We start from the raw sequence: 27470 nt of genomic DNA, 5'->3' as shown, positions 1-27470 counted from the left end.
ATTATCTGGCTGACATTTTGACAATCATGTCATTTCTTCAAATTCCTGGTTTCCGGGACTGCCAGGAGAAAAGTAATAACCTTAGTTAGCACAACAATATGAGATTCATTTATCCCCTACCACTAATTCAGTAGCCCCCCAGTTTAAAGAAAAAACGAGAGAGAAATAAATCAGAGGTGAACTAGATATGGAGCAACTGTCAGCAGAAATTGTTGCCTTAATCCTTCCTTAGCTTGGCTTGTAGACTCACTCAGTACATTACAAACAACAAGTAACAAGCTTACAAATTACAATAGTTCACCAGTGCTTTTTTTTTCCAGTTTTTGTCAGAGAAACTTAGTGCAAAAGATCACAAAAATAAGTACTGATACGTAGCAATATCCAGAGTCCTATAGGCATGGTTCAAAATAAACAACTGAAGGGGAGAAAGAAAAGACTTTTCAGACCCCAAAGAGCTTGTTTAGAAGTTTCATGTACAAAAGGAGCACAGAAAAGGGGACTCGCGCTGAAAGGGGACACGGAGAACTTTTCATTGGAAAAGGAAGCCCAACAAAGTTCAGATCCAAAAGAAACAAATTATACTTTGAAACTGCATGGCTGAGGGAGTAACTTGTCAAGAAAACACCAAGGGGCACAGTGCAACTCTAATTGTAGTCAACCAAGAGGTCTCCCACCAACCTCAAAGAGCTCTGGATAAGGCCTTTTGTTTTGGTAGGAATGTAGCTGTACTACTCAGCTTGTTTGATAAGTAAGCATTGCAAAACTGCATGAAAGCTTTGAAATAGCACTTGTCTTAGAGAGCCTCACAAGCTCTCAGCTTCTGCTCAACTCTCTTACACAGCATTGCTTTCTGAAAAATAATAATAAAAAGAGACTTTGTGAAAAGGTAGCAGTGCAAAACAATAGTCAAAATTCATTTTCAGTGTAAACTTAGTGTAGGTGAAGACAAGAAACAACAACGGCAGGAGATGGCAGAGTCTGAAGGAGTCAAATCCTGCCTCTGCTATCCAGGGTAAAGAAAGTACTTCAACCAATTGGCTTACAGCGATAGGAAAGAAGGCTGATTTTTGTTCTGAATATGGGTTTTTTCAAGGGTTCATCTCATTTAGAAGTTGTGGATTCTGGATGGATGCTTACAGTAATGTGAAAAGCCACCAGCCATCAGTGATGTATCTGCTTGGGGCTAGCAGACAACAGACGTGTCAGGCAGGAAACTCTCATTCATTCTGCTGCTGCACAGAAAATCTAGTTTATTTCAAATGGCACCAGACCTACATGGGTAGGAAGGCAGCTTAGGCAATCTGATTTAGCTCTAGATTATGAAATGTGAAGAACTGTTTACACGTATGCTATTTGTCAAAGCTCCCATACTAATCAGCGAGTGGATTCTGGATCTTGAATAGATTGAAGACAGATCTGAACTCCGGACTACTGACAGGATTACTGACTCAAAAGGGTGCTTTGACACATTACTTTCATGTGTTCTGCTATAAGCAGACACAGGCATTTCCTAACCAGAGATGCCTAGGGTAGTTTTGGATACCAGCTCCCAGCTGGCACCTCTGAAAGGAATGCGTTTCTTGCAAGCCTTGTGCAGATGCATCTACTGGAGCTGTGAGGGTTCAAGATTCCTTTATATAGGCAAATGGTATACATAGCTAGCCTATTGCCAGGATCCTCCTCTCTCTCTACGATCAGTAGAGAGAGAGATGCACCTCTGGAGCCTAATCTTTCATCTTTAAGTGTGAAAAGTTTGCTGTCCTCACTGACTTAAGTATGGAACAAAGCCTGTGAAAACAAATGCCAACCAAAACAAAAAGACTCAAAGACAGTCTTTGAGTTCCTGGTGACCTAGGGCTCAATCCTACACTAAGAAAAACATTGGCGGACTTCATTATGTGAAGATTCACATCCCTCCAGTCTAGCGAAACCACGTTCCGCAGATTGTTCCTCACCAAATGTACGATCAGCTAAATGCTAATGTAGCAAACGTCATTATTTGAATGTTTTGGCCTATGCTATGAAAATCTAGGGATTGATAAATGGGCTGGGTTCAGTCTGGCAAGATCTAGTTAAAATGGAAGAGAAGATGCATCTCATCTTTGATATTTGGTCATCTATTTTAAGGTAAGTAAGAGTTAGGGGAGTCTTGTGATTGAAGCTAATCTTAGAATAGCTCTAAATGTTTTTTTTTGTTTTTTTTTTTCAAAGCTACTTTCACCCAAATGAGTTTAGTTAGTCTGAGTTGAAAGCCTGTCTCCTGTTTGGTTTAGTCTTCATTGTAGTGCCATGCCAAGAAAAAGGGGGGGTGGGGAAGGTATGCATGTTAAAAATGCGCTCCAGACACTTGTAGTCTTTTCTCCAGTAGGTGAATAAGGACAGTGGAAAAACTTGCTGCAAATTACACTGCTGGTTATTTGGACTAATGCTTTATTTCTAATAGAGAAATGAGATTCAATTTTCAGAGGTCCTTAACATCTCACAGCAAAGCAGATGTACAAAGTGTGGCTATTATTGGCTAAGTCATTTCTGGGAAGTAGGAATTTGCAGTGCCTAAATCCATATTTTGGTATTTGGTAGCCTAAAAATAGCTAGAAAAAATAATTTGCAGAGGTTACAGAACTCTAGAAGAAAAAAGGGCCTTGGGATCCTTCCGATTTCCCCTTACATTCTCTGAGGCTTTTCTTGTGGAATAGTTTTTGTTCTATTTCCCTAACAGAAACCCTCCTAAAACCTCTAGTGCTTGTTGGTTTTATGTTAAAATAAGCTCTGACACTGTATATGTAGAAATTTCTTGATGTTTTCTTTTAACTATCATCCTAGCTTTCAGTAAACAGGGAATAACCTCCCCCCACCTTTGTATTAAAGCCCTTTTAATAAAAATAGCATGAGCGGTTCTGAACTTATGGGGGGGTTAAGGAGGCGTTTAATTTGAACTGTGGAAAAAGAAGGCAGTCTTAACATTGGGAGATTTTTGAAAAATTGTATTTATTTCCTATAATTTTCATTGTCACTAACTGATACTAAAATAAACCAATGATGCCTTCACTAGAGAAAGCACTGCAATAAAATAAATAAACAAATGAAATAAATAATGTTAAGGTTTACCTTATTTAGTACTTCTTACCTATTTTTTTTTTTTTTTTTTTAGTTAGAAGAGCATCAACAACCTGATTTAAAAGCAGGATCTTATATGCACACCTCTATAAAAGTGTTCTTTTATCCAGCTATGTAGCATATAAACATTCACGCTCATTACATCCATGGCTACAGATGCATGTGTTTCTTTATACTTGTGCATGCATTTATATATGTGCAGTTCTTTTTCTTTACAAAAGCACACTGATATAGCAAAATTGTCAAGAAATTTTACCAGTCTGGACTATAATAAATGAGGGAAAGGAAAAATAAATATGACACACTGTTTTGCCGGTGTGTGCTTGCACATAGCATACCACTTACACCTCTCCCAGAACTGAGCCACTGAACCATATCTGAAATGTTTACAGCAATGCTCATATCTACATTTGGTGATGGGAACTCGATCCTCCTTGAGAAATTTAAGCATATTGCAGAATTGGGCTCTGATTCTGATGGCTGAAAGCGATCTAGTCACTTGAAAAATGAGAGGACTGTGTTTCATTGCTTAGTGTCCCTTCTCTAGCCATTCCACTGTGTTTTGCACTCTATAGTTGCACTTAGTTTGTAGGAATAAAAATTCTACAAACATGTAGCAAAACAGAAGGATGGTTTGTGTCTATCAGTCTGAATGGAGAAAGATAGTTTTATGGGGCAAGAAAAATGTACCTGTATGCTTTCCCTTCCTTCCAGTTCTTTTCTTCATAAAGCTTATTAAGAACATTAGGCTGTCAGAGTTGGCTCGTACAGGGGTTGCTTTAAATGAATTGACTCAAATACAGATGCAGGTGTCTGACAGCAAATTCTAAATACTTTTCAGCAGCCCTGTGGAGAAAATAGGCGAGGTGTGAAATACCTCACCTTGGAGGGACTTCTCAATTCCCTAGTGTTACAACATCTATGACTAAAAAGATTTTTGAGGCTCATACTAAAGCTATGCAGCACAATTAAAATGGGCAGGATTTGAGCCTTCGGTATTGTTCCCAGTCAGGAAAGGACAGAAGACTTTAATCTTCTCTACTGTTTGTCTTAATTGTAGCATTTGGGATTTTTTCACAGATTTAATAGGCTTGATTAAATATTAACCTTTTAAGACATAATATTAAACCTCTGTTTAGCTTTGGAGTGGTTATTACAAGTTCTACAAAGAACTATTGCTCAATCTTTCATGCAGTTTTTGCAGGGGTTTTTTGAGCACTAGGAATTATTGTTTCTAATTATTTTTTTATTTTAATAACTGGCGAATAACATTTAAGATAAAACTATTTCTACTTTTCCTTCTGTGTATTTTGTTTGCCTCAATGGTAACAGTGTTCAACCTCAGCATGTGATAATCCCCCATATGTCACAAACATATGCTGCATTTATAACATTTCAGACAAATATAGTGCACCTAAGTCCTAGCAGCTTCCTAAAACCCTTGGAGATTCAAGCTACTATTTACCATGCTACAGCTAGAGATATGCTAGAGTATGTCGGGTCTACAAAGCCAGCCTTATGAGATGGAGGTGAAAGAAGTGTACGGGAATGATATTGGTTGTTGATACATACATTCTTGGAAAAGAATCAGTAAGCCTAAAAGTTACAGTAAAAGGACAGGAGGTTGGGGGAAGGAGCTTAAATGAGAAAGACAGTTTTATTTTTCGTTACCTCTTACTGGTGACTCACTGGTATAAATTAATGTGACCGCTGAAATCAATAGAGATATGTCTGTTCGTATCATTTGAGAATTGTTCTGGTTTGTTACAGCTCTTGTAAATAAGCCTGTGAAGTAAGTCAGGTGGTTTGGTCTCATTCTTTCCCTCTCTCCTGTCCCAGTATTTGTAGAGCTATGTACTCAGCTACTTACGTAGTCAAGCTCTATTGTAAATGAGATGAAACAACTGGTCCAAGAGTGGGGGGGAAAAAAAATACAACACAACAAACACAAGAGTTAAAGAAGGGACTTCAGAACATCCAGGAAGTCACAGCAGAAACCAGGTGCGTGTGTGGATCTAACTTTGTTTAGAGTGGGATAACAGGTCTCTTGAGCTGCAGAAGTAAACTGCGATTGCCAGGTTGTTATGCTGAGAACGAGGCACTGTGATTGTTGTCAGTGTTTCTTTTGCAGGGTGATCTTTCCCAAATAAAAAATTAAGCGAAAAAATGAACGTCTAAAAAAAAAAAGAGTGGGGAGGGGGGAAGGAAGAGTAGGGGGAAGAAAGAAAGGGAGGAAGGAAGTTCAGGGGAGTAAGAGTAAAAAGAAATTGCATTGTCCATCAAATAAAATATTCTCGTTTGCACTCGCTCACTGTGTTCTGCAAGTCAGTGTCAGCTTTAAAAGAGCTCTCAAGATTTTCTGGGTATTCCTTCTCCTTTGTTTGGCTACTTCGATGTGCCTGTTTGTGCTGATAGAGGAATCTGCTCATGATGGCGATGATGCAAAAGATGATGAATATCACAACTGCTATTACACCTGAGGAGAAGTAAAAAAAAAAAAAAAAAAAAAAAAAAGGGAAGGGTAGAAAGGGTAAAATGCAAAAATAAAGACTCAATTATGTCAAAAATACATTACCAGTGCATATCAGTTTAGAGGATATGATAGAACAATGAATCTTAGAGACAGAAGACTGCATACGGACTATCGTGCTCTTCTTGATTTTCTGTATTTGAATTTTATCTACTTGGGTGACATGGACAGTAAGCATTGATATAATTGACCTTCTGATTTGGATCAACTTCTAACTTCACTAGAAACAAAGTTGTATCAGTGTGTTTGTTTATTTGAAAAAAAAACAAAACTAGATATGTATGCTCAAACAAATCCCTGCTCTGTCGTATTTTCTCCTGTGTTATCTCTGAAAGTTGGCATGAGCCTTGTACGCTTAGGTTTATAGCTTCTTGATATTATCAAAGGCAGCTCCCTACAGGGCGTCCTATAAAATAAACAGAGATAAATTGCCTTCCAAGTTGTTAAAGCAAAATGAAAACCCTACATGAAGCAATAAAGACAACTTTCCCTCGTATACAGATGCTTCCATATGATCTAGCAAGCTCCTCCATAACACCAACTTGCAAATAGAGAGCTCAAGGAGTAGAGGATGTGTGAATAAGGTGTTGAGGCTCTAATCAGTGTGGTGCACAAAGCAGTTGCTGGTTAACTTGCTCGAGACCCATCATTGCCTTAATTGACAGCGTACATTCCTATCTAGGTAGCTTGGTTATAGGTATGTACCAAGAAAATAATAGATGTGCATTAGATAAGTGTTTTCTATCATCTGACAATTATTTTTTGATTGTAATCTTTAAAAATTGTTACCTCCAATCACAGCAGAGTCGCTTCTGACGGCATTGGTGAGTGGCTCCCTTTCGTCTGTCTTCCCAAACGGATCTGCAGTTCATTAAATGGAACAAGATCTATTATTTCTATCAACTACTTCATTTTTTTAATGCGGCTTAGATAGAAGTGTCCTCTTACTCTTGTGAATTGTAACCTTTTTTCAGAAGATGTAATTTGGGATATTGAAAAATCAAACCAGAAAGGTCTCTAAGCTTGCGGGACAAACTTCTTCTACATCTTCACTGTTAAAGATGTATTTAAGAGGAAACGGAAAAGCTTACAACTACTCTAACACCTGAAAGTGTTTTCTCAGTGTATTTGTAGTGAAATCACTGTTAGAAATTTGAGCTAAATAAGCATGTTGGGAGCTTTACTCAGTCATAGTTTGTTTTTTTTTTTTTTTATAATACCTAAGAAGAGATACCAGAAAGAAGCGGAAGATGTGAAGGCTGTAGCTCTGACCTATGTTTGTAGATGAACATATGCATGTCAAATTAAACCTTATAAAGAGGGGAGATCAGTATTGTTACTGCCCATTTTATATTTGTGGTGCACGTTTCTTGTGTACTTCACAGCAGACAATTCAGACTCCTCTGGGTGGAGGGAAGAGAACTGGAGGTGGGAATCGGCATGTACAGTGTGCACTCAGAAATCGGCAGCCTCTTTATCTATGCAGAATGCAAAATAACATAATTTGTTTTCTGTTAAATATCTTAAGTAGAAGCTGCAGGAAAAGGAGATTTGATGCAAGTACAAATGTAAAAGGAATCATGATATATAATCATTTAATAGTTCTCAGAAGACCAAGCAGCTTCAGAGCTCAAGGGGTAAAAACCATCTCTAAATGTGTACCCATTTCTGGTTGTTAGGATTTTTGCTGCATCTGCTGGTGACTGAAGTGGCAACTCAGTTGCCCCTGTTAGTGGTGAGGATGTTCCCAGCTGCTGTGAGTCTCCTTGTCTGCATACAAATTTGTGTATGTAAAATACTTCAGAGTCCCAGAGGCCAGTCTCAGGATTGAAAGACATAAACGAACTGTTGGAATTGCCTTACTGTTAACGCTCCAGTGCTGTTGTTTCTCATTTGCCTGAGAGAATCAAGTATGGGCGTTTAGTGGATGTCATACGTATCTGTCAAGGGGTTTGTACAAAGGGTTTTTTCCTCCTTTCTGCTGGAGCGGGAACAGATTTGCCTTGTTTGTTATAAGATTCCTATTGCTGATCGCCACTGGGATATGAAATCTGTGTAACGTTTATGTTTTCCTTTGAGATCCACAGCACTGGAGCTACCTAGAGTGGATGGGAATGGCCAATGAGGCATATAACCATATTTCAGATGCTGTGAATGCTATGACTCTGGTATTTCTATTCGCTATTGAGAAAATGTGGTCTTTCTAAAGCAGCATTGGCTAATCTTAATGCCCATTCTTAACACTTAAAATTCCTAGAGAAAGTAACTTAGCAGTTCCAGCGTTTATAACACTCTCACAACTGCATTACAGTAAAAAACAAAGGGAATCTCACACTCCGGTATTCTTTTAATTTCCATTTCTCCTCTTGCAAGGACGTACCTGAAGAGGAATATATGGTGGTTGCTGTGTTCACGTCAGCTTCTGTTAGGGATGAACAGCTGGATTCAGTCAAGGAACCCTTGACTGTCACAGGAGCAATGCTGGGATGGCGTAAAGCAGCTTTCAGGGGAGCGATGTGGTTATACCAAACAGAAGACATGCAGCCAGTGAAACCGTAGGCATTTGCCTTTGAGACTTCAGGGTCCATTGTTAAACTGTCTGCGACACAACAGAAAAATGGTCTGGGGATTGTCAGTTTTAGGAAGATAGGTTAAAAAATTATTAATTCTTTTATTGTATTGATTGCTTTATTTCATTTAAGCTCAAATTGTTAGGTTTTCCCTTGGCTTACTATCAAGATGGCTTGAACAAAAGACTGTATTACGTTTCTTTTCTTATCCCTTTTTTCTGCTGACTTGACAGTATGTAAAGACACTGTAGATGTGAATCACTACAATAATAGCAATTAAAAAACAGTAATAAATAGTAAAAATAACAGCAGCGAATGTCACCAAATCGGTGAGATGATCCTCTTCAGCTTTTGGATAACATAATAGCACCAGTTTCACAGATAAATCTTTAAGGTATTCTACTTCCTCTACTCTTTTCATGAAGAATCCTACTCTCTATTGTCTATTAAAGATCAGTTCATCTGGCTCAGTATTAAATAGCTTACTAATATAGGCTTCGACTCTTCTCTTGGTGTCTATTCTTTAACTTATGTTTCCAGTCTACCTAATCATGTCAGTAGCATCAGCACTTGTTATTTTTATAAGCTGAGTTGTTAAGAATCTTCCAAGTTATGAGTTAGGCTGTCATAATATTTGTTAGTCCTATTTCACTAAGACAACAAAAATTAAAACGATTCTTAATTTACTTTACATCCAAAGCTGAACTAGGGCCTCTGTGCTCTTTTCCATCCTGAAGATGAGATGGTGCAACTAAACTGCGTTCATTTAAATTTCACAAAGACAAAGTAAGTTCCAAAGTATGCCTTTTAAATTTGGTTCTTTTATTTAATATCAAAGGTTCTCTTGGTAAGCTGGTAAAGGACATTGAAGCCATCCTTCCTTTCCTCCAAGCTTTTATTTACTTTCCAGAAATCTGAATTCGTACTGCTAAGAGATCTACAAGGTACAGTGTGCCTTGTAGCAAGGTCAATTAAAAAAGGAAAGGAGAGAAAAAAACCTAAAAACAAGACAAAACCTACATGTGTACAAAAACAGTATCAGTAGTTACTCAAAACCTTAGAAGCTACCTGCTTGTGGAAAGTACTCTAGCATTGAAAACTAGGGAAGTAAGTAGTTCAGACGATACTTATTTTCATAGCTTGAAAAATGTTAAACATTAAAATGGAGTCCAGTTTTTCTACTATCAAAATTTCAGCCAAAAGAATTTAGGAAAAAAGTTGGGCACCTCTTAGATCTTTAAAACTGATTTTGCCACCTGAGTAACATAGACATCTTTTATGTGTAAGAACATACTAAGCCATCTCAAAATGTTAATTTTGGGACTCAGGATCTGTATACATGATGTCATGCAGGCAGAGGGGACAAGCTGAGAAAGAGAGATTAACTAAGATTAGACTAATGTGAACGAATTTGGCTGTATCTCAGCGAAGCAAGGTATGGTGTAAGGTTTGCCTCTCGAGACTGTCATGGGGGGAAAATCTCAGTTGGATGAACTCTGGCTGCCAGAGGAGTTATGAGGACAATCTCTGGGTTGGGAGTGACTGAACAACTGCCAGAGAGATGTGAAGGTAAGTCTTTGACACTGGAAAAACCCTGTAGCCTTGTATGGATTGTTTCTTTTTTTTCCCCTCAGTGCATTGGAAAATAATGCATTCAGGTTTTTAATGAGATTCTGGTGGAGGTCTTACAAAGCAGACAAAGGGTCATTTCCAAGTTTCTATGTGAAGGTTCATATAAAATAAAAAATGTCCAGTTTGCAGTATTTGTCATCGTTGAATTTATGAAAACCTTTGTAAACATCAGTACTCTAGTACTCTCAGCATTTCCTTTTTTATTAACTTAGACACAAACAGTGGATTTGTTGGTGTCTTTCAGGCATCAGGCAATCTAAATTGTTCTGTTCTGCCCCAGTGTGCAAAAGCTAAAATGTACAAAGTATTGAATTTGTTTTTTATGGTACAGTAGCTTGAGAAGTCTAAGAGCACTGTTGAAGGCTTGTTTTAAAAGTCAAATTAAGGGCCAATTCCCATCATCTGTTTTCAAAGTATTCTTTGCATGAATGAGAAAGATTTGTTGTTAGAAGGTTTTGAAATTAAGAGGAAAAAGGGGTTTAAGAAAAAAATATCCAAGAGCAAACTGAAAACAACCCCAGAAGCCTTCTGGTAAAAATGCCATGTATGCAGACAGATTTCTAAGACTTCGGGTCTTTCAGAAAATGGGCCTTTCACTGCACTCAACAAGAATCCTATAAAACCTGGAGGTGAATGATGTGTGGTCCCCTCTGAATCCTTATGTGGATGATGTATATCTGAAATAACAGGATGTAACTGTGTTATGTTGAATGACTTGTGTACAGGGGAGCGGGATTAAGAGAACTTTTTTTGAGCTGTTGCATAATTAAACTGTTCATCCCCCCCCAATTTTTTTTTTTGAAGAAAAAACTTGGTCTTCCTCTTCCTTACGAGGACCTTGTGCTTAGCAAGAAGTAGGGTACCGGTTATGAAATGTACTTCAGAAATAGCTCTGAAACAGGAAGGGACAATGAGAAGAAAGTAAAAGTACTTGATTACCCATGTTTTACCAGGAATGGGTGTGATGTTCCAGGTTTTGCTTGCTAGCAATTAAATATGTAATGCCAAGAGGAAGATTTGAGATCTTTGTTTCATTACACTTAGTGGAGATAATTTCAGCCATGCAATTGGTATGTTTTCTAAAAGATAGATGATAGCTTGTCATTGAAAATGAAACTCTGTTTTGAATTGCAGTGTGAAATTTATGACGTCGAAGCTTTTGATGTTTGAGTTTTAGTCACAACATTGCCAGCCCTATATGGTTCTGCATGAGCTTGAAACATAATCTATTAAAAGAAAATATGCAAAAAACCAAAACCTCAGGCCTTGGATTGTGTGAAGTGGTTGTGCTATACAAGATTTCTAATTTCAGTAGAGTCAGCTAGCTCCTAAATTTCTCTCCTTTTTTTTCCCTAAGCCTTTGCTAAGCTACAGGTAGGAATCATGCTTGGCTCAAAGCTTGTTCAGAGGCTGCTGTTAGAGACATGAGAAGCTGGAGGCTTGTACCCTGCAACTTGAGGGTTTTGTGCAACTAGAGTATAGGGTCCAGTTCTAGGTTTCCCAGCAGAAGACAGATTTATTGCAGAGTCCAGCAAAGGCCTACACAGATGATTAAAGAACAAGAGTGTCCTTTCTATGAGGAAAGGTTGAGAGAGCACTGGGCCCTTGAAGTGCTATTCTGGGAAGGTATGAAGACTCTCCTTAGCATAGCTGTGAGATTTAACTTGGCAAATGAAATCCTGACACAAAAGAGTAAAGTCTGAGGAAGTTCATTTAATATGTGAAGAAGAAACCTGATCTAGGATTAGGGTGAAATTAAATTGACTTTCTGGGATTAATTATGTGATTCCTGGTACAGCAATAAGATCTCCAGTCAACTGGATGAGCAAGTTTATGGCTCTAGTGCCATTACATAAAATTATTGCTACCTTATTATTACTAATAGAAAATATCTAGAAACCTTGGAGAACAGACAAAAAAAATGGGGAAGGACATATGCATTAAAAGTTATCTGGAGGCAAATCTGTGGTGTTCAGTGTGAGTGCCAAACCCTTAGAGATACACCTGGGCTCTCTGACATTGCAAGAAACTTGTACTTGTAAAAGTACTCCTAGTTTTGTGGCTACATCTAGTTTCCCCCATGAGGCTGAGGTGCACCTTGTAAATTTTCTGGTTACATTTTTCAAGGTCTTTGTGCTATTTTCCATTTGCTGGTTATTAAGTCTTAGTTTTATTGATTGGTTATCTATAGGTGGAACTGTATGCAAGGGTCATGATATGAGGCTCCTCTTCAGCACTATAGATGAAACTTGACAAAATGAGATTTTAGTTCAGCTCTTCCCTGGGCTGAAAAGTGTCAGGTTCTCAAACCTGCCCACAAAGGTTAGAAAGCTTGCTGCTTTTTTAGACAAACGCAAGTTCTACTAAAGAGGAAAAGCAGTTTCTGTCTTTAACCTACACAGTGCAAAATGCACTGATGTCATCATATACAATTGCACTGTAGTAGACGTTAGAGGACATTATTATTTCTGTCTAGCTACCAGTCCTAGAGGCTGTGGGTGCTGTTAATAAAGCATATAAACTGAAGTAGTGAAACAGATGACAAGCTTCGTATGGAGGTCCACTTCTAACAAAGGACCAAAATCTTTATAACCAAGGAAATGTTTAGAATCTTACTGGGAATGCATGAGACTTACTTATATAAAGAAATAAGACATAACGTGACAGCAAAATAGGATTGTAATTTCCAAATTCCTGGCAAAGTTTTCCCAGTCTTGTAATAGCTTTTTAGTGTGAAAGGGTAAATTCAAAAAACGTACATGCACAGAGCAGGCAAAATTGTGCCCTCAGTGCTATATGTAACAAAAATATTCCTTGCAGAATTCAAATAGAAAAGGACAGGGCGTGCAATAAGGGTAGAGAGGATGAAGGCTCACAGCGCTGTTCTTCTTATCATTAGGAAACAGAAATGGCTTCAGAGAAGCAAGCTACAGTCAGCAAAATGATATCATTAGGCCAAGATGCCACCCTGTGCAGCCACACAGGCAATATGAGTCACTTTACTGGAGTGAGCAATGGGAGAAGCTAACATTGCTATGAGTACAAATAAGTAAAGCTGCCAAATTTTTGCACTGATGAGCTATATAAGTAAGAGTAGTAGACTGCTCAGGATAACCCCTGCAGCTAAATCAGCCACACACACAAAAAAAACCCACCCCAATTCTATTGAAAAGCCAGCACACAACCCAGGTTAACTCAAACACTATTATAAACGATGACTCAGGAATGTTTTTAGTAAAACCTACCTGTGACCTTGCCCAAAGTAAGAGATTTGATGGCCTTAAAATCAATCTCAGAAAAGTTGTGTTTGAGTTTGATAACTTGATCAACCTGGAAGAGGTCAGTACAATTAGTTCATTACAACAGCATGTAGACACACCTCGACCTTTGTCCTGCAGACTTGTGGGAAGAACCTCAGTTGCAAATAAATCTGTCCCCAAGCACGATTCAGTTTCTAAAGATAGCCAAGTGAATATGCTTTGATTTTTGCATGAGAAGTTGAAAGGTGCACGAGAATAGTCACATAAAGGGCTTTAAAGAAACTCCTCCTGTAGAAAAGTTTAAAAGTTTAAATGTTTGACACTGAAATTCCCCTGCTTCCCAAAATCTAGGTGCTGCAGGGTGCGCACAAAAGAGGCCTCTCTATAAATGTACTGTGGAGAATTAGGTCTGCATAAATAAAGAAAACCGTGGTGCAGCAGACAATAGAAGACTGCTACTTGAGGAGAACCCCGACAGTTAGTGTAAACCTCCTTCCTACAGAATTAGGCCTACCTATCTTAGTTGTTGCGTTAACCATGGATCATTTACCACCCAGAAATGGATATCGCCAAGGAATGAAAATGACAGCGCTCCATGTGTTTCTTTCTCTTTCTCATTCTTTTCTTTTATTAATGCTCGGCTTCTCTTCAGTCCCTGCCACTCTTCTCTGTTAACTGGCTGCGGCCCAGACCTGGCAAATTTGTTTTGTAATTTGAAGTGTAGTAATTAGGCTCAGAAGGAAAACAGGAGGAGCAGTAAGATGGTCCTCTTCATCCTGCCTCGGTAAAACAGGCCATGCGTGGGAACAGGGCAAAGGAACGACCTCATCTCCCATGGGAATCTAGCCCCGAAAACAAGCCATGACGTACCTGAATGATGAGCTCTCTGCCTTCTCTGTTTATCTTCACACGATGCATCTCTCGGTTGGCAAAATTTCCAGAGTCGATTGTGAAGATGAGCAGTCCATCCTTACTCAACTTGTATCGAACCTGTAAACTTCCTTAAAAGCAGAACAGAATTCTATAAAACCTGTGACCACAATGAGATACGGTTCAATACCTTTACACAACATATAACTCATTTTCTTTTCATTATAGTGAAGAAACAAGGTTAAAAAGTCAAGAAACAGGTTGAGAAGAAATGAAAGAGTTCACACTTTAATGAAGGAAGAAACTCATAGAAGACTTTTCCTTCTTACTAGCTAATAAACTCTGCTGTGGAGAAACTAACTTAATTGAGTAACTGAGTATATCAAAGGTGAGTTTCTGTCCACAAGCCAGACCAAGCAAGGCCTCAGGAGTTGATCTTCGTACATTAGTCTGCGAAGGATTGCTTCCACCAGAGGGCATGCAGGTCTTGCACTGTTCTGGTAAACTAATATTCGTAGACTTTACTATTTCAAGTAAAGGTTTCACCCAGACATAACAGACAATACAGAAAACAGTGAAAACCATGACAGCTTTAACTTCAAGCATTTAAAGGCCCAAACTCGTTATGATTTATATGCGATGCTGTATAAACTTGTAAAAGATGTCATAAATAAACAACTTTGACCTTGGTTTTCTAAACTATCTGAAAAACAATTAATTTAAAAACAAATCTCAAGTACCTCTTTTAGTCTTTGTAAACAACAGTAGCATAACAAGTCGGAATGCGTAAGAAAACAAGGAATTCAATATGAATTTTTCTTTTTCACAAACGACCAGAGGAACTACAGACACAAAATTTAGAAGGGAAGAAAGCGTTTAAATAAAATCCTTTCAAGCTTACTTTTTGGTGAATAAAGCAGCAGAGAGAAAAAAAAATAATAAGCTTTTCCGGGTGCTTTTTATGCATCAGCAACCAAAATGGGTCAAACAACAGCAGTACTACAGAGTTAAAAAGCTTTTCCAAGGCTATTTTCTTAGCGTCTCAAAGGATAAAGTGAAGGACAGCATTGCAACCTTGAGCGAAGGGTCCTTCGTTCATTCCCTGTTTGGAAAACCATTGTAAAAACTCCCGTCTCCTTCCATTTCAGTGTTTGCGTCAGCGCAAAGCCGGACTATTCCAAGAGCCACTAGGTTTTGCAGAAGGCTACAGGCAAACATTACCAATGCTGAATGAAGGGGACTGACTGACTCATTGTCACCGAGGGATGTTTTCATGCAGTGTTAGCTCTAAGACTGGCCTCAGCGTTTGCAGAGGCAATGTTTTGTGCACAAGTCAGAAGGCGGCACGAGCAGCCTGAGGCACGGCTGCATGCGCCGTCACAAGTGTGTGGTGCATGGTGACATTACTGAGGGGCAATGAGGGACTGCTCTCCTCACTGCATAGCATGGACACAACTTCTCTTTTTAGCCTTGCACATTCTCCTGCAATAAGGTCATCTCTCCTGTCCTACAGGCTACTGCAAAACCACTTTATGAGTTTAAAACAACATATAAAGTTCCTGCAGAGGTGGAATTTGGCCACCTCTATAAAACTCACAGTTATTGTTAATAATTCTGCCAAACTAGACCCAAAGTACAGTTAATATCATAGAATTATCGAATCGTTAAAAAAAAGCTCTCTCAGATCGTCTCTAACAGTCTGTACAATCCCGTTTGAGCCCCCATCTCTTTCTCACCTTTGCAGGATGGAGATGAAGTTACCAAAGATGAGTAGGAACACGATAACACATTATTAGGATGAAGGCTTTTTAGCTGATTGAGAGGCTTACTGGATCTGGTGAGGTTTTTAAAAAAAAAAATAAAAAAAAAATACAAAGGCATTTCCTCACACATATCAGAGGGGAATATTTTTGAAGATATCAAGGTCAGAAACAACTACTGCATTATTCAGCGTGATATTATAGGTCCAGATTTAGCCACATCGATTCATACTGCAGAGCTCCTGTCCCCTTACAGCCAGGCCAAGGAACTGCTGTTTATCACCATTCTTGTTGCGCTTGGAAGTTCAAACTTAAATCTTAATCCCATTTTCTGATACTGAACGAAAGATGCATCTACAGGGAATAAAAATGTAAATGTCTTATAATCACATTACTCCAGAAAGACATGAGAAAAGAAGCCATAGTGCAAAGAAGTTAAGGGACCTTTTCAGACCTGCCTGTTTGGGCAGTGGGAGAGTCAATAAAAGTGGAAAGGTTGTCTGACCCTGCACACCACAGCTGAGATGACTACATGGACTAAGCTGAAATGCATTGTGAAAGAGAAACAGATCGATTCTAACTGCAAATCGTGTTCGGGAACTCTATCAGCCACTCATACACCTCTTACCTGAAGCCTTTGAAAGGGTCTTAGTACAGAAAATGGAGCACGACCTTGTACTAGTTGATTAGATTGTAAATGTAAATGCACTTGTCTGTTCTTGTATAATGCTATGGTCACACCAGCATTTGAAATATAAACGGTGCTCCTACGGCCAGGCAATCAATGAAGTCAACAGTTCGTGTTCATAGGCAGCCATCAGATACGTGATCTATCTTGACTCTCGGGTAGGGATTTAATTGTTGTCTTAGATCATAGAAACTCCATTTTAAAGCAGAAATCATCCGTTCTGTTTGCTGGGAGAAACTGGAGCAGATTCTCAATGTCCAGTAAGAACACATCTTATCTATAGAGGTACAATTTTAAACTTAAATTGTTTAAGGAGATGAATGAATAGCTTCTCATCAATTCCTTTAAATTCCAATAGCAACTTTTTTTTTCTTTTGATGTTCTTCAGAATCATTTTATTCAAATTGGCATTTTTCCTGCAGTCAGCTTTGCATTAATATAAATCAGGAATACATGGGCTCATGTCTCCAGAGATGTTTGGGAATTTACATCAGTGTAGCTGAGAGCTAATTTTGGTACGCACTTATCAAAATTTCTTATGGTGGCAGAATACAGAATCACTTCTTTGACGGAATACACATTACCATTTTGCTATTTGACTGGCAAAATAAATGGATTAATTAATTAAATAGTTATTAAGCATTTTTTTTGTCCTCTGAATTTTGATTTTCTGGTCTGCTGAATTTATCCATTCACATCATCCCAGTGTCACTAAGCATAAATAAAAATCTGCATATATAAACCAGTTCTGTTCTCACTGTTGCATCATTTCTGCCTCACAATAAAGACTCACAATAACCATAACCAGTGCAATTTCTGGCAGTCTTGTCACAGTCATGCTTGTCTACCTCTTTTCAGTTCCCTGTGTCTGGGCATGCACACCTGGAGTGCCATAATGCTCAAGTGATGCACTGCATGTTGTGTTTTCTTCCTTCTCTAATATATGTGGAATTGCTGGAGGCAATTTCTATAAAGTCCATAAAAGAGAGCGGGAAGAAAAGAGAGAGGTATCATGGCTTCGGCCTCAGGCAGGAGAATTTTACGTGGCATATTACCCCAGCAGTACTAGATAAGAGTAGATTCTCACTTGATTATTACAGCCATCCCTTTTAGCTTTGAATTCCGTAGGTAAGTACCTCTGCAGACTGCAGATCAGTATGGAGATGTACTGTGCTACCTCCAGAACGGCCTGGAGCAGGCATAGTTCAGCCACAGCATGACCTCTCTTCTCCACTTCTGCAGGAAATGAGTCCACACGGGCTGCAATGCTACTGTGACTAGGCTACAGCCAGTATCAAAGATGGCTTGCTACACACCACTGTGGCTTTCAGTCTGAAATCTTCAGCAGTATAATCCACGTCTGTAGGGCTGAATGACATCGCTGTGCTCGTATCAAGCAGCTGCAGAGCTGTTTCAACAAGGTTCTGAGGGCTCCCCGTGTTCTGAGTGAAGATCCAGGAAACAGAGACCAAACGGCAGTATTTATGCTGCCCCGCTGGTGAATAGGTAGAGGATGCTCCTTCTGAAACAGAACACTCGAGAAACTGTTTTGGTGGTGATGGAGGCCAGAGTTACTGCTTGCTAGCAGTACATGAATGATCAGTGTCAGCGTAACCAACCACCAAGCAGAGACAGGAATAGCGTGGTGCTTTCCAACTGCTTGTCTTTTTGCTGAGGACGAGAACAATGAAGTAGGAGCTCTTGAGGCTACTGGTAATACAAGGATACTATGCCAGTATAGAGACTTCAAAGTGCTTAGCCTGAAGAAAAATGTTATCTGTAAGCCACGCTCTTGTCACACATGTCACCAGGACTACAGGTCTTGAGTCATTTTGTCACGAAGAACCAAACAGCATGAAAGGGAATGATGTGCCCTTGGGGTCTGAGATTCCTCTGCAGGACTTCTGTTTATAGAAACAGGTTTTAAGCAACCCCAGATTGAACCCAACATCTATAAAAACTTCAGTAGCAGCTTTTAATGACTGAAACTGGCCGGAGCAGCTGGCAAAAAATCTTGCACCCCTCAGAGAAACTGAGGTTAGTCCAGGGAGCACGTGTAGCTGGCATATATAAAATGTACAACTTTATCACCATTGTATAACTCAGGAAAAATAATTTAAATCAAGGCAGCTGACAAGTTCAGTTTGAGAGAAATATGTATGTAGAAAATCAAATGTTTTGTTAAGATGAGGACTTTAGAACACACTTGCACGTCCCACTGAAACAGAAGCACCCAGATACTAAGGAGCAACAGAACCTCGTGCAGTTGGCTCAAACCGATAGTCAGTCGCTCGTAACAGAGAGTAAGGTATTAAGGATGCTACCCCTACCCACCTCCAGCACATATCTGAACTGCTGATAAAAGACAAAATAAAGAAGGAACACACCAGTTAAACAACTGGAGGGAAATATTAGTGAGGCTATTGATATTGCAATTATGAAAAAAATAAAGTATTTAGCCCAGAAAGCTATTTGAAACTCATCAAGTGAAAATGTTGTTTGTTCATTGCTGGTTGCAGAATATCAAATGACAGTTTTCTGTCATCTCTACCAGGAAATACCTCTCTGACAACTTGCACAACTTCAGCGTCCCTCTTTATAGCCTAGATATTTAAAAATGAACGACTGCTTTCTTGGTTAGGAGCAGCTGGCTAAGAAACCTGCTCCTTAATTAGCAGCTTCTCCCCAGGGATATTTACTCAGTAAATTTACTCTTCAATGGAAGTGCTGCTGGCAATTCAAAGAACAGGGCCCATCTCTTTCCGTCCACTGGCTTTTAACTAAGAAAGTACTTGCATATTTTTAGAAGGTGACTCTTACTATTTGCTTTGCTCAGAGAAAACAAAGAGAAGCCGCCAAATCTGTTTGCTGATACGATTGGTTATCTACAGCATTGGTTTAGATGAGGCTGTTTTATGGGGTTAAAACATAAATAAATCAAAGCTCCCCAAATTTTTGTACTCTCGTAGTAGTGGAAAAAGGGGTTCTTATTTGAATGCTTTTCACTCAAAACTTCCCACTCAAATACATTCAGGACTTACGGATCATATTCAAGCTATCCTGTATAGACAACACACTTTCACATTGCATTTCTTCAATTTAGGGGGGAAAAGCCCACGCAAAACAAAACCTGTACCGAAACAACAAGAAATAAGCCTAACAAACCGCTTGCCGTCCTCCAGCAGAAAACCAAACCAAAACAAACCAGGAAAAGATTCTGCCTGAAGGTCTATGACCTCAATTTACTTTGCAGTTCTGCTAGGCCTCTGGAACCAGACTGGAATATCGCTTAAAAGTCAGCAAATGTGGCCGGTTCCCTTACGTGACTGACAGATGAGTATAACCTTGTAGGATTTTCATTCCCAATGGCCACCAGTTGGCTCAACACAGACTGACCAGCAATTCAAAAGCAACTGGCAAATGCTTCTTGCTCCAAAGCTACAAAATATTGCAAGTATCGGAATATTGTATGTCTAAAAGATGATGAAAGTCAAAGAGCTCATCATACAGTAGTCATCATACAGTGGCTTATACACCAAGGTTATTTAGGTGATTTTAAGGGAAACGTTCTAAAAACAACCCACATTCATGCATATACGGCTGGAACTATAATGGAAACAGGGCTAAACAATTGATGTGGAATAATACTTGTCACTGCCACCGCTCTAGATCTATCGGCTTGATGCCTGCTGACATAACTTTCCTTCTATGTGCTCCAATTTATCCTTTGGTGAATTAGACGAATGCTCATATCCTTTGGAAAATGACAGGCAACCTCTGGATAAGCAGCAGTTTCAAATAACATTATTAGTCATTAACATCATCTCTAGCTATTTCTTGGTGACTTACTGATTACATTTTCTTTTACATGTTGCAACATCATCAATTACTACTTTTCCCCAAAGGTGACCTAACGTAAAGATGAAGAACTCAAAACACCAGATGCAGTTAAATCTCCCCAGAAATACGTGCTTTCAGATTGTGAGATTTATTCTGTAAAATTTTAATCTACACCTCTTCTATACTTCCTTTGGAATTTTAAGTCACTTTAAGACCCTCCATTAACAAAAACTGTCTGTATAATCTGATGCTTAGTACTCTCTTCCCATCATTAAACACACAACAGATGCCATTAGTCTTCTCATGGTCAGACACACAGTAGGCCCTATGGTTTACTCATCTTATCTTGCTGGGCTTTGATTTCACACTGTACTTTTCATTTAAGACCAGTGTAGCAGCCGGGATGGCAGGAAGAACTTTTTCTCTTATTCAGTGAACAAAACAAAAATTATCACCCAGTGAATTATATTCCACAAGTTCAAGTCAGCTTTGCAAATTATATGTATTGCTGAATCTGCATGAACATCTCCCAGGGGAAAAGGACTAAGATCCTCTGCTGTGATAACCTGACAAATTCACTGGTGAGGGCCACCCTGCCCTCACCAAGATCCTGGCTAGTGGTTTCCATTCTCCTTCTAATATCTTCCTGTTCAGTCGAGAACTTCTCTCATACTGACCTAACAACTGTAATGTTTAGCAAGGAGAACATGGAAAAAGGTGGTCTGAACAGAGCAGAAAAAAAAAAAAAAGAAACAATCAATTTGAGTCCATGGAACTCAATATGATGTCTGTGGAACAGGAAAGTAAGCCATAATCTTCTAAATACAACAAGAGAAAAATAATCACGTGCCTCTTTTCTCAAACATCTTTTACATTCTCAGCGCATAATAAAGATAGAACAGAACTTTGTGGATTAATGACTTTCTGGAGTAAATGAGCTTTGTGTTAAGCTTTAACAGCACTCCCTGCTGGTCAGGGATCTCTTGGAAATGTTCTGCTCCTCTAGTAAATAAGTCCCTCTGAGCACTGCCTATTTCATGAGTTTTGCCAGCCTCTGTGACTGCAGAAGTTAGACCCTCTAACTGGAGACCCTCTCCTGATTAACGCAAACTCTCAAAGGATATATCTGAGTTTTGGATAACAATCCTATTACAAGAGTCATAAAATGGTAGCATCATGCCTTTTCTTAGCAAAATGAATGCTTATACACATATACATTTGCTATTTTACCTACTGGAATCTTGCACAGAATCACAGAACAGTTGAAACTGGGAGACAGCTGGAGGTCATCTGGTCCAAACCCTGCTGAAGCAAGTCCACCACAGCTTGCAGCCCTGGGCTCTGTCCAGGCAGCTTCTGAGGATTCCCACAGAGAGAGACTTCACATCAGCCCGTTCCACTGCTGTCACCCACACAGCATCTCATGCTTTTCAGGAAGAACTTCCTGTGTTTCAGGCTCTGCTCACTTCTTTTTGTCCTCTAGGCAAAAATGAAAAGAGACTGGCTCTGTCCTCTTTGCACCTTTGCTTCAGGTATTTATTTCTGGGAGATAAAGATCTCCTTCTAACAATAGTGAATGTCTGTTCTCTTTCTAGCTGATTATCTGAAGCTGGTGGTCTGGGGTTTTATGCCAGATACCAGCGAGTTCAAAGTCAGTCTCTACATATGCAGAGTGCAGGTCAATTATTGACTGCATGCTCAGCACTTTCTGCTCAGTGTAATCCAATTATAGTTCCCTTGTTTTTCCCTTCTGGGTCTCCAGAACATCTCTTGACCCTTCTGTAAAGTAAAATGGTCTTTCTAAGTACAAATATATCCATGAATTGAGGTAATGAGACAGACTTCGACTTCTCTCCTCTTGGAAAGCAGATAAAAAAATCTGCCAAAGTTCTTGGCTGAATAGCTCCTTTCAAAAAAGTCTTACACACTTAGAGATCTAGAATGTCATGTACTGAAAGAAAGGAAAACTAAATACAAGAAGCAAAAAAGGCTTTAGGTGCCCAGTGCAGCTATCATCTTAATAACTTTTTGTGGACGGAGTAGAACTGAAAACTAATCAGCATTTCCATCTTCCGTGAAGTGTGCTCACACAAGGAATCACCCAAGGGACCGGAGATGTTTCTACCACAGAACTTTCTCTAGTTACATAAAGAAACTGGAAGATCTGCCACTCAATCCTCCCTACTGCTTCTGCCATAGACAACATCCCATTTACAGTCGATCAGGGACAATTTCTTTCATATTCCCACTCAAACTCTCACTACTCCTTTCCCCCCACTAAGTAACATAAGATTTTAGGATCAACGACAGTAATTGATTGGAAAGATCTTTAGAAGATATATAGTTGTATCGGCCACATGAAAGACAGTTCAATGGCTGTTAACCTAGAGCTTGACAAGGAACGATACTTAGTCTCCTCACAGAGTTGCTTGAGTCTCCACAACAAAGCCGTCCTCCCAGCCTGACTCACTTTTCTGTTCCTGATCTGTTAAAAATAACTATACATTAACCTTGGCATCATTTTCCATTTCACAGTCACATAAATTGTGCAGGTTGTTCAATGGATGTTGAAACTTTTAAGCCAGAAGGTGTTCTCAGAGGATAAAACTATTGCACTGGCAACTTACCCTAGTTGGACTTTCTGCAGCAGTTATGTTCTGTGATATCCCAAATAAAAAAACCTGAGGTGCTAAAGCCCCAAGAACCAGAGAAGACTTGACAATCAGCACTAAAACCTATTTTCCCTAATTTAGTTTTGCCCTGTTAAACCTCGAAGTGTACAGCAGGAACAGAATCCAAAGATTACTTGCCTCAAAGAATGAATTAATTCCTTTGTCTGCCTCTTTATCTCTAAATGACAAAGTCTTCAATTTTATTTGAGAAAAGTTGTTGGAGATGCAGCTCAACACCTTTGCAAGGCAAAAGCAAGGAGAATTTACACGCCTTCAACAGAAAGGACAGCTGTTGACTTTGAGAAAGGAGAACATGACAGTAAATTAGTAGTTTATTAAAAAGAAAAAAATCAGTGGCTTCTCAATTATGACAATAATTATGTCAATTATCTCAATTTTTTTTTTTTTTTTGAAGAGTATTAATTCATGCTACATTTATTATAGCTTTTGGCTCATTTTCCTATTTACTTTAAGCATTGGTTGACTTCAAGAACTTTTAGGAGAGGTCACTAAAGTTGATCTAGGCCCTGCTTCTATATGCTTGTATGGGAACTGCTGAATCGTGGCCTGAACCTCTGGTCTACTGCCTGGGGTGAGTGGTAAGGCAGCTGCAGGGGCACAGCTAGGAGTGGGCAGCCCTGGGCGCTGGGGGGCCAGCCACAGTAGGTGGTTCACCTGTGCTGCTGGAAGGGGTGGGGCCTGGCTCCGCCTCTCCGGAGGACTTTTTCCACTCCAGTGGATTCACTCCACCAGAGTTTCTAGCACAAGCTTAGGATAAGGGTGAGTGTCCTTCTTCCTTGCTCCAGTATAAAAACTACATAGCCAAGCTCGTGGATATAGTATAACATCTGTATATTCATTAATTGTACAGTACTGCATATCTCAGACCTCACTGAATAACTTCACAAGATGTTTTCATTTTTACTTTTGCCTGTAATGTGTTTTTTTCTTGCCCTTAATCTTTCCTAGGCAATTTCAGAGACTTGCTTTCCAAAATAGAGAACAGAGCTCGCTCAAATGCCAATAGGTCCTGGGTAGAAGGATGGAGATAGAAAAAAAGGACTCAAACCGTTTAGATTCTTAGGAGGTCAGATAATAAATTCAGATAAATTTTCAATCACTCTAGGATAGTTTGAGATTCTATCTTTTTTCTTTGATGATAACTATCTGCTCCTTCTCTAGGTTTGGAGTCAGAGAAATCCAGCTGCAATGAGTGTGGAGAATGCATAAGGAAGCATTTTCTAGACAACATACTTCATCATATTCATGTTGCGTTTGATTACTTGCAGGGGGAAGGAAGAATGCAGAAGAGAGAGACACAATTTCCATCCTAACATATCCTCCTCCCCACCCCCAGCAATTACTATCTTTAGGTATCAAGCTGAGTGCATTATAATACTAAGTTATTGGTAATTTACTGAAATCATGTAAATTAGCCAAAATGCACAGGGAAAATTCAGCCTGAGAAAGACAAAAAAGAAAATTCTTGGCAGTAGCTTCCCGTGATGTGAATAACTTCTGTGGACTGACACACTGAAAAGGCTAATTAGAGCTGTTTAGCCATTTTCTGTAGCTCGGTAATGGGCACTATTATTTGAAAGTTCTACAGCACTGTTATTGCAATTACTGCAGCACTGTTAATCTTTTGGATGTGGGATCAATGCAGCAGTTACAGCAAGCAAGCAGGCTCTTCTCCCCTAAAATAGGCACAATAACCAGCAGAGATGTTCTCCAAGTGGTGACCGGCTGTGTTTGCATAACACAGTGCCCTTCTATAGTGTTGGTACTGCTGAGAGTTATAAATGGACTGGACTTTCACCGATCATTACTTTGACAACCCTGGAGGGTACACCCACCGCAGCGATTCTGCTGCACCACAGCTCTGTCCATAGTCACAGTATAATCAAATTATTCAGACGCTTCTCAAGTGTGAAAGATCTCAAAGCACATGACCTTGTGGCACTGCTCATAAAAGAGCACAGCTTTGTGAAGTATGAATATATTTCTTCCTGCTAATTAATTAAACCAGATTCCTCACTATTTGATTCTAATCTTTTGATTAATCAGTGTTAAAAATACAGGTGTTCAAGGGCATATATCCTCCAAAAAAAAAAAATGCTAGTAAAAGTCCTCTTCAAAATGGCTGGAAGTTAATAATATGTATGCATCTGTATACAACATACATTCATTTATACATACATATAATTTAAAAATCCATGGATATAATAGATAGAACCAGAGAGGAGAAGACAACGCTACGTTATTGAGCATATTTTCAAAGGAGCATGTGTGATTCAGAAGACCAAAAACTAATGGCAGAAAGAATCTCTACTGAGTCACCTTTAAAAACACCAACTTTTGAAAACTTGCCCATAAGATTTTATGGTATGAATTGTCCAGATGAGACAAGAACAATAATGTGATGTAGATACGTTTCTGGGGGGGAATTGCTTCTATAAATATTAGTTTCCAGGTGCTACAGAGCATCTAATTTTAGAGAAAGAGGTCATCTGTATAGACCCAGAATGGCAGTTTGTAAACTGACACATGGTGGTACCCAACATCAGTTGTACCTTTACCTCCTTCTGAGCACCTGTCCTCTATGACATCGAGACACAGGAAGGGCCTTCTGCCTGACCGACAACGTGTCGCATGCATAAAGCATTGACCGAGAATGAGGATATTTTATTTCCATTCCTAAATATGAAACTGACCTAATGGATAACTCTAAGTGAATCATTTTACAACTGTAATTCCGGTGTAAGTTCTAATGATACGACCTCCTTTACAGACTGACACTGGAAACTGCCTTGGGGTTAAATGTGATTATTTATTAATTTTACTGAAGCCAATTGATTTTACAGGGAATATTTCACACCTGACTATACAAGCTGTCTACACAAGTTCATTTTCACACAAGCCCCTTTCGATACTGTCCAAACATAACCAACTCTCACAGTTAATTTTACTTCTTTTATGTTAATAATTTAACATGAGAAGCTTAAAATACCAGGAATGTTTTTCTCATTGTTATTTTTATTAACTACTAATTTGCGGTTATTTTATGGATAATAGAAAAGGGAACTAACAGGACATCTCAGTCATAGCTTGAAAAATACTTTGAAATGTTAGCTTGTGAAGCATTAAAATATATACATAGACATATAGTTTCTTAACAAGTAGAAAGAGTCTTAGGATTATGGCAATGAACACTACTACTCGTATTTGAATCAGAATGTCTATTTCATCAGGAGAGTAACATTTATGTAACTATTGGTTATCCAGTACAGGCCCACCTAGGTCCAGCTATACACTGCCAGGCTCAGCAAATACCCTGAAAATGAGCCAGTAAGAGAGAAGGAATTGCACTCACTTTTAATGCTACAAAGGACATTATTATTCATAGTCTAGTAACTTTATGGCAAGGATAAACCTCTTGGAGGAAGGAAGAGTACCATATCTTAACATTATTTTCATTGGAATAATTTCAATTCCAACATGACTGAAAAAAGAGGATATGAGATTTTTTAAAAAATTACTAAATTAGCGACAACATGCAGAGAATATACGTGACTAAAATGACTGTCTTGACAGAAAGACACAGAAGCAGCCACAGAGCAACTCTGAAATAGACTTTCAGGACATAATCGAGGTCACCTACTTATCCTAATAATTCTTTGAGCACAGTGCTATATTTTATAGTTCAGGATTTTGGAACCTACGTGCTCACCAACCCTTTAAACTAATGTTATCTTCATTTTACAAGTGATTAGAGAGAGGTACAGAGATGAGAAAGGCCTGCTGTCTAAATTGACTCCTGATTCTGAGCGTGCTGAGAGCTGCTCCACCTAATTTAAGGAAGTGCTGAGAATCTGCATCTGAACCAAAGAGGAGATCTGCAAATGGTGCAGCTGCCAAAATGCAGGACTTACTGTAAAATCTATGATCTTACTGAGCTGTTGAGAGAGATCTCAGTGTTCTGATCCCAGCTCCTTTCCCAACCACCATCAGAGAGTTCCAAACTCCAGAACAGAGACCTCACAACTGCAGTTTGCAGTTGGTAGTATTTAATCAGTAAACTGCAATTGGCTCATGTTTCTAAGGTTATTTTATACTATGTTACAGTGATCTGAACAAATATTACTTTTTCATTCACTTTAAGGCTATTTTTTGATTGCCTGATTGGAATAAAGAGACCCCAATGCAACTGAGAAGCAGATACCAAGGTTTCACCTCAGCAGGGACTAACCTCCCCAACCGTGAACCTACACACTGGGATATTCATATATCTAAGAATCATGAACATTGACGCTTGCCTCTGAGAGCGAAGCGGGAGATGGGTCCAGAACATTTGGATGTTCATCCCATGCCAGCTCAAATACTGGTCGTGTTACATAACCAGAAGATAAGCTACAGCAAAGTCCATACAGAGAATAAAAGGTGAAAGGTTGTTTTTTTTTTTGTTTGTTTGTTTTCCCCTTTACACTTTAAGCTGATGGTATTTGAAACCCCAGCTATTATGGAATTTGTA

At 39.0% G+C, this 27470-nt stretch overlaps 1 protein-coding gene across 2 annotated transcripts in view; it reads right to left on the bottom strand.

Moving 5' to 3' along the window:
• Positions 1-3120: 3120 nt before the first annotated feature.
• CNTNAP5 (contactin associated protein family member 5) overlaps positions 3121-27470 on the bottom strand; it is a 253462-nt gene continuing 229112 nt past the window's right edge. Inside the window, exons 21-25 of one of the 2 annotated variants that reach the window (XM_090143720.1) lie at positions 13980-14110; positions 13095-13179; positions 8028-8246; positions 6437-6508; positions 3121-5593 (exon numbers count right to left, since the gene is read on the bottom strand). In XM_090143720.1, the coding sequence (XP_089999846.1) occupies positions 5397-5593; positions 6437-6508; positions 8028-8246; positions 13095-13179; positions 13980-14110 (704 nt within the window). In that variant the 3' untranslated portion in view covers positions 3121-5396. Of the gene's footprint in view, positions 5594-6436; positions 6509-8027; positions 8247-13094; positions 13180-13646; positions 13886-13979; positions 14111-27470 lie in introns of those variants that run through there. The other variant, XM_090143721.1, reaches the window with a different exon arrangement.

This window comes from Phasianus colchicus, chromosome 7 (genome assembly GCF_987193195.1).
Source record: "Phasianus colchicus chromosome 7, bPhaCol1.hap1.1, whole genome shotgun sequence".
Taxonomy (NCBI): Eukaryota; Metazoa; Chordata; class Aves; order Galliformes; family Phasianidae; genus Phasianus; species Phasianus colchicus.
The sequence above is the reverse complement of the archived record's forward strand: the minus strand, read 5'-3'. Positions and strand labels throughout refer to the sequence as shown.